Genomic DNA, 10653 nt, shown 5'->3' with positions numbered 1-10653 from the left:
TTCAAGCATCCCCACTGCACCTGCGTCAAGGTCCTCCCCAGGGCCAGGGTGAGGTGGCTCCTGGGTTTAGTAAGCACCAGGGCAGATGCCGGTCAGCACCCAGGTGATGGGGAACCACAGGGGCCGGGAGGGTGGGGGCAGTAGGGCCTGGGCACAGAATCAGAAACCCAGGAGCCCCCTCCCCCGTTCCCCCTTCCCCTCTCCCATCAGGTCTGGAGGGACGGCCAAGCCTTACAGCCACTCTAGGCTGAGAGGCAGGTGACCCCAAGGCCAGGGCGTCTTCCTGCCCCAAGGCCCCACCTGGTCTCTGGTCCCCTGGCTGGTGGACACCTGGCTCCTTCTGAGCTCAGGCCCTGGTGTAGCACTCCTGCTGGCCATAGAGCACCAACAGGTACTAGGCCGGGGCTCAGGGCGCTCCGCCCCCCTGGAGCTGCCAGTCTATGGGCAACACACAGCAAACCCACAGGCCAAGAAGTAAACCAGGTACCAGCGGGCACCGCAGGGCCAAGCGAGGGGGAGCCTCGGGGAGCTGCTTGGGCGAGGTGTCCGGGAAGGCCCCTCTGAGGAGCGACTGAGGAGGAGGAAGTGGCCAGGTGATGATCACAGTTCCCAGCACAAGGAGCAAGAAGTGCCAGCTCTGCCCTTACACGCTCCTGTCCTGGCGGAGCGGCAGAAGGCCAGTGTGGGGAGAAGGGTGAGGGTGGAGAAGCCACCGGGGCTAGCGGGTCTCAGAGGCTGGAGAAAGGAACCTGGAAGCTATTCTGGCCGCTGGGACCACTGGAGGGAGGAACCAGAACTTTGGGCAAGACCGCTGGCTGCCCAGGCTTCCCCCCCCTGAGGGTGCCCAGACCCCTGCCCCCTTTCTCCCCTCAGGATGGCACCCCCACACACACTTCCGCCCTTCCTGGGAGATGGCCCAGCCTTATCTCCGGCTCTGTTATCAGAGTTCCTGGCACGTGGTCCCTGCCCACTCTTTGGGGAGGTGGCTGCCTCCCTGGTCCCCGTGTCCAGCCCTGGCCGGAAGCCTGCCTCGCCTCTGCAGAGGAGGCGGAAGAACAGGTGGCCTTGTGCCCGGCTTATCTCGGCTCCCGTCCTCGAGCCCCCGGGGGCGGAAGTGGGGGTGGTGCTCAGATCCTGGCCCTGCTCAGCCCAGAGGGATAAGCAAATTTAGGGTGCCGGCCACAGCACAGGAGGCCGGAGCCCCTAAGCCCGGTCCTCTTCTTACTGCCACCCCCACCCAGAAGCCAGCAGGATCCCCGGGAGCTGCAGGCCCCCAGCCCCAAGGCCAGGAGGAACCGAGGGCCTTTCTCAAGAGGCGGCGGGCCTGCCTGGGTCGGCTCTAGCCCTGTCCCCTGGGCTCAAGGGACACACTGAGCCAGACTGGTCCCACCTAGGCATTCCAGCACACAGAGGGCCTCAGCGACACCCTCCATCCTGGGCGTTCACTCCTGCCCCCTCTGCCTTACTCTGCTGCCCACCTCTCTCCTGGCCACAGCCAGTCCGCCTGCGCCTGCCCCTCAGCCTCGAGGACACCAGCCGGCCCTGGGCCCCACCCCCTCCAGGCCCTCGCTTCTGTTCACCTTTCTCACAGGAGCCTCTCCTCCTGCTGCCTCAGCCACACTGTGCCCACCTGTGCCCACACCTGGGCAGAAGGCCCCACTTCCTCGATTCTAGTAAACCGTGCCCACCGCTCACTACTGCCCAGCCCAGCGCCCTCTCTCCTCCGTCGTCCCACATGCTTGGCGCTGGGAGCTCACTCTGTCCCAGAGCCCATGCCCCCCGCCAGCCGGCCTCTGGTCTCAGGGACTGTCCTCACCCAACACATGTGCAGCACCTGCCCCTGCACCGCCCCCACGGCAGGTACACCCGGCTGCTCACAAGGACACATCGGGCACTTCTGACCATTGCCCCCCGCCCTCCCGGGTGCCTAGGAGAGGGGTACCACCATTAGCTGACTACCCAGGCCTTGCCCACTGCCCCACGGGGCAAGAAGGCAGCCTGGGAACAGGGCATGGGCTGGGCAGGGAGGCGGGGCAGTTCTCTGCACTGAGATTGGGTTATTAGGGATGTACCAATCTGGAGAGCCCTTCCCATGTGACACGGGTGGGGACGCGCAAAGGTTGGATGCAGAAGGTGCCCCTGACCCCGATGCCAACCTGGTGCAGCCCCAACAGCCCACCTCCCTGGCCCAGCAACTCTTGCTCCCTCACCCACATGTCCCTGAGCACCTGGGTGCCGGCACGGGTCTTGGCCAGACCCTTGAGCGCCTGCGGGGACAAGTGCCACATCCTGAAAACCTGCATTGTGCGGACTTCTCAGTCATGGCCTGCAGTTTTCAGAGAGCCCACGGGGCATGGCATGGCTTGGTGGTGCCACTTTGGACTGTAGTTCAAAGCAGGCCCGCTAGGTGCCCGAGGACAGAGCTGCCCCATGGCCGGAGGGATGCGGGAAGGGCCTGAGCCACAGACGGGGCAGGACAGGCTGTGGGACTAATGCGCCCTCCTTCCACAGGACAAAGACAATTCTGGTGCCACAGTCCTGCACCTGGCTGCCCGCTTCGGCCACCCCGAGGTGGTGGACTGGCTGCTGCGTCACGGCGGTGGGGACCCCACCGCAGCCACAGACACGGGCGCCCTGCCCATCCACTACGCCGCCGCCAAAGGAGACTTCCCCTCCCTGAGGCTTCTCATCGGGCACCACCCTGAGTAAGGACGCCCCTCCGGGGTCTCGGGGTGGGGCCGCCAGGGCTTGGGGTGCTTGAACTTTGCCATCCCCTCCGGCATCTGGGGAGTGGCCGCGCCTGGGGCCAGAGGGCCAGGCCAGAGGCGGCTCCTGCCCAGCCAAGATGTCTCCCCTCCTGGCAGGCTCACTGCCACTTGCCCCAGGCCCTGCAAGCCCGGGGCACCCAGCCCAAGGTCCCTTGCTCCCCGGGTGCTCCCAGCCTACAGGGTGCTCCCTCCTGCCCCAGCCTCATTGGCTGCTGTGCTCATTTGCAAGGCTGTTGTAAATGGGAGTTGAGAGGGTGGGGCGGGTAAGAGCATCTCCTAAACCCCCAGTCAGGAAGGTGATGGAGGAGGAGCCGTGGCACTTACCCAGAGGTGGAGGGAGAGGGCTGCCCGCCCAGACTCCACCCCCCAACCCCACAGCCCCCTGGACAGGCGTCCACAGGGCAGCTGGTCATTTCCTGTGACCCCTCAGCCCATTCCCGATACTGAGGTGCTGGGCTCCCACACCCCAGGGGCCTCTGCTGAGCGGTTGGGCTGTGGGCTGGGGCTCCCTGGGGCCGGGTGGGGCAGGTGGGAGAATGGGGCTCAATGCACAACAGGGGAGTCGGGGCGGTCCCAGGGAGGAAGGGAGCCAGGTCTTCGGCTCAACTGGGTAAGACAGGATCCCTGAGGGAAAGCCACCCAGACACGGTCTGAGGGGGGCACCAGTGGCCCTGGGCCCTGACGGGTGGGGTAACCTCTGTCAGTCCAAGTGGGCGCTTAGGACACAAGCGGCCTCGGAGGACCCAGCCACCAGGTGAGAGGGTCCTCCCCTGGCTCACTCCTGAGGCACCTGCAGGGCCGCCGGCCACCAGGGAGCCGGCAGGGGCGCTGCCCATGGCCTTGGGCAGGGTGGCCGCAGCGGCAGCCTCAGGCCCGGGCACATTGGCGTGGTTGTGGGCAGCCCTCAGACCTGGCCGGGTGCAGGGACCTGGCCGAGCAGGAGGTTCCCTGGTCTGGTCAGTGGGGGACCAGCAGGTGTGCCCTCGGACCAGGGGCCACGTGGGCACGGGTCTGCACCACCGTCGCGTGAACTCTGCTTCTGGACAAGCTGGGGTTTGGGTCAAGTCGAAGGCAGTGGGACTTAGAGCAGGAAGCTCCAGAGACTCATGGGAACGGCTCCCAGCCTGGCACCGTCAGCACCCGGAGGAGGGGGCTGGGAGCAGCCCCGAGACATGGCCCACCGAGGCGACTCCGATGCTTCTGTCCCCTCCCCTCGAGGAACAAAGAGGACACAGAGGTCCTGCGAGGGGAGGGACGGCCATGGCCACCTGCCTGCACCCACCAGCCTCCTCCTCACACATAACGGGCCCCAAAGCCAGGCTGGCGGTGATGCCAACCGAGCCCAGCAGGGAACTGGGAGGGCCCTGCCCGCCCCTGGAAATGTTGAGGAGGACCTTGGGGGAGGGACCCCAGGCTAAGCCCCTCCTCACCAGGGGCCTGGGGAAGGCTCTGGCTGTGCCTGGGGACAGCCTGGGGGCTGAGGGCCTTGGGGACACGACCCTCCCAGGCTCTGCAGGTGTGGCTGGGATTGGGGTGCCGGCTCAGGCCAGGCGTACTGGACAGATGCGCTGCCAGACCCCAGGCCACGTAAACCTCGGAGAGGTGACAGAGGGCTCGGCTGCCGCGAGCAGCATGTGCCCTGGCTGATAAGGAGGTGCTTTTGTGTGGTCCCCAGACAGGGCGCAGGCAGGAGGGGTGGCTGGGAATTGGGTGGGGCACTGCCAGGAGAGGGTGTAGACCAGTGCCCACCCAGCTGCCTGTGGGGATGGAGACCCCTGCTCCCCCAGCCTGGGGAGCCCGGGCAGGGAGCTGGGGGCGGGGGCAGAGGCTGGGACAGCTCTAGGCTGCAGGGCACAATCAGGGGCCCAGGCAGCCGGCTGGAGGCTGCAGCGCCGCCCACCCGTGAGCCTGGCTGCTGTGGCGCCTGTGAATTATTCACAAGGGCTCAGCTCTCCCTGCGGGGGAGGGAGGACGACTCCAGCCCTACCGCAGAGAAACCCGATCCCACCCAGCGAGCTGCGGTGGCCTTGGGCCTTGGCAGTGACAAGCTTCGAAGGAGCAGGAGGGCTGGACGGTGTCCGGGGAGGGCCCAGCCAGTGCCAGGCTGCATTAGGGGGCATCAGAAAGGGCTTGCGACCCCAGGAACACCCTGCACCCCCACCCCACCCCTCCTCCAGTCTATCCCAGTCCATTGGTCAAATTCTCCCAGAGGCCAAGGAATGGCCCCAGCAACCTTGGGGTCTGCTGTCCTGGGGACCCTCCCTCTGAGCCCTCTGCAGAAAGAGGGTCCCTGAGCTGGAGGCATAGAGGCTGACAGGAGCTGTCTGGTCGTCCCTCCTGGCCAGGAGCATGAGTGGCTGGTGGTGGGGGACCAGTGGGGACAGACTGGGAAGTGGGGGGAGCAGGGCTCTCAGGGCGCCTGACCACCTGCCGGGAGGGTCCTGGGGCCCAGGAGCCACCATGCTCATCCTGAAGCTGGAGGGAGGCTGGGCTCAGCCAGGGCCCCCTGCCCCCACCTGAACTTCAAGGCTGGGAGCTTGGGGGTGGGCTCTGGGCCCAGGTCAGAGATAGGAAGTGCCCTGGCCAGGAGCCAGGAGAGGCTAGTGTCTCCCAGAAGCTGGCACCTAGCACCAGTCTGAGCCTTACAACCACGCCAGGCAGTGGCCCTGTAATCACCCGTTTTACAGATGGGCTCACTCCACGCTGTGCTAGGCGAGATTCTAAGTGCCAGGGACACTTCGCTGAACCAGACAGATGTGCCTGCCTCGCAGAGTGACAAGTACAGAAAGGACATCTCATGGCCAGCTGCCTGCGGAGGTCCCCTGGCTCACTGTGTGGCCTTGGCCACCCCTCTCGGTTCTGTCTCCCACTCCCTCCGGGCCTTTCAGGTTTGCTGGGGATCCCCGGCTGCTTCCACAGCCCCGCTGGAGGGGTTCAGGCAGCCCCCCATCTTGAGCAGGGAGCCGAGCTGCTCACCCCTCAAGGACCCCAGGGACTGTCTCGCTCTCCCTTCGAAGGCTAGAGGCTCTGCCCAGGCCTGGGTCTGCCCCTCCCTGCTGGGCCGCTGTTTCCGCCACAGGCAGTGAGGGTTCGTTTATTCTGTTACCACCGCCCCCCCCCTGTGCCAGGTCTACCCTGGGAGTTTGCTGAGGTCCCTCGGCAGCAGGGCCTGGGCTGGCACATCCACGTTGGGGGCCCTGACCCAGCTGGAGGCTCTGAGAAAGGGGAGACCTGGTGAAATAGGGGGACCCCTCTCAGTGGGAACAGCCTCCATCCCCATCAGCAACGCCCGGTCCAAGCCGTCAGATCTGGAGCCTGGCAGCTCTCCCTGCCCTGGCCCTGCCCTCTTCCTGCCCAGCTCCGCACACCTTTGGGGACCTGTCAGTCTCCCCATCACTGACAGAGAAGCCACTTCCTTACACGGCCCAGTAACCCTCACTCCGGCCCACCCTCCCCTCCAGCTGCTCTCCCATCGCCTGCTCTGCTCCAACAGGCCAGCACCCTGTGGCCTTCGCCCTGGCTGTTCCCTCCACTCAGAACTCTTCCCCACAGAGCCCCTCCCTCCTCAGGCCTCTGCTCCTCTCCCTCTCAGGACGGCCTTGAGCTCCTTCAAACTGTAATGCGGGAAATGAGGCGGGAGGACGGGGAGGGAGTGCGTGTCATGGGGCGCATTACAGTTTGGCCTGGCATTGCATCTGTGCACCCCTGTGCACCCCTGTCTGCCTCCTGACCAACGAGAGCAGACCTCGCCTTCGCATCCTGGGAGCCAGCGCCTGGCACTAGTACGTTGTTAACTGGATACGGAGTCCGGAATCCAGCCTTTGTCCGGCTCTCAGCACGCGAAGGTCAAGCGCCTAGTCCATGCACAGACCCTGAGTGGGCAGAGGTGGGGGGGATGCAGACTCCAGGTCCAAGCTGGAGAGATACGGGCCTCGGGGCCAGGCCGCCTCGAGCCTGGGAAGTAGATGACCTCACCAGGGAGAGAGGGCACTCAGAAAGGAGGCCCTGGGGCACCCCGACATTGGGAGGTGGTGAGGCAGGCAGAGGCTGAGGGCCCAGCACAGGCAGGTGTTGGGGGAAGGGGCACCGTTAGGCAGTGGTCACGTCAGGTGAGGACGGGAACACCTCCAGGGCTGGTAGCATGGCCCAGCGGGTGGGCGAGGGATGGCGGGTCACCCTCCCCCCAGGAAACACAAGGTTGCAAAGCTTCCTCTTCTGTTCTCTGGGAAGCGGCATGGAGAGGCCAGACAGTTATCACGCCCACTTGCCATATGTGGAAACTGAGGCTCAGAGGGTAAAGAACTCCCGGGCCCTGTGCAGCGAGCTGCAGAGTCGGGGGTGAGCAGAGGCCAGGGCAAAGGGCCGGGCTGGGAGGGGGGATTCCCTCCCCACCCCACCCCCCCGGTGGTCCCTGAGGCCAGAACTGGTAGGGCTGGATCAGGGTGTCCCCTGAGACCCCGCCCCGCCCCTCTAGGCAGTGACTCCTGCTTGGTGAGGCCTGGATGCCCCCAGCCAGCAGTGCACTACCCCCCCCCGCCCCCCGGGACACAGGGAGGAGGGCACCAAGCGGTGCTGAGGGCTCTGAGTGTCTCCGGGTTGGATGCCGCCTCCACCTCACCATGGCTGTGAGAAGCCATCGCACAAGAGGCCGGACCCTGGCACAGCCTGGAGGGCTCAGCCAGGTCCTCCCGCACCCAGGTCCCTCTCTGCCTCTCTCTCACTGCGTGATCTTAGCCTCACTTTCCCCGTCTGTCAAAGGGGGCAATGCTAACACCTACCTCCTAAGGCCACTTTACAAGGACAAGATGAGAGAATGTGTATCATGCTCGTCTCCGTGCCTGGAACAGAGAACTCATTCAATAAATGGGACTGCTACCACTATTATCAATGATGATCATTGCTGCCCATTATAAATCCATCTCTCCATCTCAATTCATCCTTCATCTCTTTATGCTCTTGCAGATTTTTATAGCATGAGGAGACCCACCCTTCCGGCCTCCGGGCTGAGGTAGAAGAGGGTAGGAAGGCTGGGACCCCCTTGGCCACCTGGCCCAGCAGCGAACCTGCCCTGTGTCCTGGGGTCTCCCCGCTGGAGCTGTGCCTCCAGCGTGGGGACCCTGAGCACAGAGGCTGGAGTACTAACAGTGACGGTGTCGAGTCGAGCATTTACTGAGCACGTACTATGCACCCGGGACTCCGGCTGAGAGCGCCAGCCAGTGGCCAGGCAGGAGGCTGAGGGCATGATTGTCCCCTCCTGCCGGGGTCCTGCTCCGTGCCAGCTTCTCAGGCCGGCTGGGCACGCCTGGGTCATGGATACCTGCCAAGGGGGGTTGCTGGGAGGGCAGGGCTCCTGGCAGGTCTGGCGCCCCAGCTGTGTATGTGCCTCAGGCATCTCCAGAGAGAGTCCTGTGGGCCCTGGGTGGGGGCCCCTTCCAGCCTCCCATCCCCAGGACCCCAGCACTCACTGTGCCTTGGTTACGGGGTGAATAATTCAGGCCACTGAGTGTCGGTCGTGAAATATTAAACAGGCTCTTACTGACGCACCAGCATGTGAATGGGTGTGTGGGGGCGACGCTGGCACTGGGGCGTGGAGGCCAGTGGCCTCGGGCCAGTGTGTGGCTGAGGTGAGACACGGGTCTCTGGCGCCGTGTGTGCTGTGTCGGCTCGTGGGCACCACTCTACCCCTGACGCTGTGGGGTGACAGAGGGCAGCCAGGCATGGCCCCTGCTCCTCCCCAGATGTGTGAAGTGCTGGCCCAGCATCAGCCCCAGCCAGTGGCAGCTGTGTGTCTAGGGCAGACAGCCCACACCAGGAGGAAGGAGCGCCCTGGGGTCAGGGGTCAGGGAAGTGGACAGAGGCCAGGGTTTAGGGACAGGGAGAAAGGCATCAGCTGGGTGTCGGTGGGGGGAGTGAGAGGGAGGGGCCAAGACATGTTGGCAGTGACAAGAGGGGGAGTGAGCGGGCAGATGGAAGAGGAGTGGGTGGCCTGGTGCCTGTGTGAATGGACAGAGGGGCTGGGATTGGACGAGGGAGGGAGGGCGTGGATGGAGGGGTGTAGCATGGGTTTGATGAAGTGAGTGGATAGATGGGTGGATTCGCAGGAAGAACCGCACTTCCTGGGGCACAGCCCCTGCCCTGAGCTGAGAATCACTGGGGCTGTTGGTGGGCAGCTCGTGGGTCTGGGCCTAGATCAGTGATGGCGAACCTATGACACGCGAACTCATTTTTTTGGTTGATTTTTCTTTGTTAAACGGCATTTAAATATATAAAATAAATATCAAAAATATAAGTCTTTGTTTTACTATGGTTCCAAATATCAAAAAATTTCTATATGTGACACGGCACCAGAGTTAAGTTAGGGTTTTTCAAAACGCTGGCACGCCGAGCTCAAAAGGATCGCCGTCACTGGCCTAGATTGTGGTTCCACCTAGTGCCCAACTCCGGTAACTGCATCCTGGGCTGCCCAGGACCCACGGTGACGTCAGGAAAAGTGAGGATCAGCCAGCGGCCCTGCCGGCTCCCCTGTTCCCAGCGGCACCCCAGCTTGTGGGGCGAGTTCCCTGTCCCCCAGTAAGGACCCTCTGGGGGAGCTGAGGGGCAGTGACAGGTGCAGGCGAGGGGATGCCCTCTCTCCACTCCCTGTGTGCCTACTGTGTGCCAGGTGCCGCATGGCACAGACAGGTGTGCACTCACTCACACCCACGTACGGCTGTGCGGCCTCAGGCCTGTCACAGCCTCTGAGCCCCAGCTGCCCCTCTGCCGATGGGAATGCATCGGACCGCAGGGCGTTCAGTGGGGGCCTGCCTGCTGACCTCATAGCACAGCCACGGGGAGTGCTCAGGGGACGGGGGCCATCCAGAGGGTTGCCAGGCTAACCACCAGGATATCCAAACGAATTTTCATTTCAGATGATCAACAAACGACGTTTTAGACAATATTTTGGATACACTTATAATTTTTATTTTTAAATATTTTTTATTGATTTCAGAGAGGGAGAGTGATAGGAACATCAATGATGTGAGAGAATCATCAATTGGCTGCCTCCTGCATGCCCCCTCCTGGGATCGAGCCCACAACCAGGCATGTGCCCTGACCAGGAATTGAACCTGGGACCCTTCACTCCCTAGGCTCTATCCACTGAGCCAAACCAGCCAGGGAGATATATATATATAAACTTTTTAAATGATTTGTTGTTTATCTGATATTCCCATACTTAACTGGGCATTCTGTGTTTTCCTGGCAACCCTACCTTTCTGTTCTCTGGGAACTCAACTTTCTGAGGGAGACAGAGGCCAAACCAGTTATGTCCAACTAGGCAAGACAGGTGTCCCCAGAGTGGGCCAGGGCAGTATGGGCACAGGGGTGAGAAAGGCCTGCCCTGCCTGGGAGAATCAAGGCAGGCCTCAGGGAGGAGGGATTTGCCCTGAGTCGTAAAGAGCAAGGAGGAGGGAAGGACATTCTGTAGGAGGGTGCAGGCAGCAGGTGTGGGGCTTACAGGGACAGAGGGTCCGTGTGGCTGAAAGGGCGGGAGAGGCCAGGTCAGGCCTTGGTAAGGGGCGGGCTATTCACCGAGGGCAGGGCCGGGCTCAGGCCCAGGTGTATTATAGGAAGGAAGGGCGGGGGGAGGAGGGGCAAGCCAGAGGGGCCCTGAGGGGGGGCTGGCAGAGGTCTGAGTCCAGAGGGAGCCAGGAACAGCGCGACCCACCCTGCCAGCCCTCCAGGGTCCCCGGAAGGGACGGGGGCTTTGGAAGGCCTCGCAGGGGCGGGTGCTGACAGCCTCGGTGGGTGCTTCCTGTTCGCAGGGGAGTGAATGCCCAAACCAAGAACGGTGCCACGCCCCTGTACCTGGCGTGCCAGGAGGGCCACCTGGAGGTGACGCAGTACC

General features: G+C 63.5%; 1 protein-coding gene across 1 annotated transcript in view; it reads left to right on the top strand.

Annotated features, from left to right (window-relative positions):
- The first annotated feature begins 2066 nt into the window (after nucleotides 1–2066).
- The window catches only part of ESPN (espin), a 24567-nt gene continuing 15980 nt past the window's right edge, over nucleotides 2067–10653 (top strand). Inside the window, 3 exon segments of the mRNA XM_015565949.1 lie at nucleotides 2067–2279; nucleotides 2512–2705; nucleotides 10571–10648. Of these exon segments, the coding sequence (XP_015421435.1) occupies nucleotides 2067–2279; nucleotides 2512–2705; nucleotides 10571–10648 (485 nt within the window).

Source organism: Myotis davidii, unplaced genomic scaffold (assembly GCF_000327345.1).
Source record: "Myotis davidii unplaced genomic scaffold, ASM32734v1 scaffold299, whole genome shotgun sequence".
In the NCBI taxonomy this organism is placed as follows: domain Eukaryota; kingdom Metazoa; phylum Chordata; class Mammalia; order Chiroptera; family Vespertilionidae; genus Myotis; species Myotis davidii.
The sequence above is the reverse complement of the archived record's forward strand: the minus strand, read 5'-3'. Positions and strand labels throughout refer to the sequence as shown.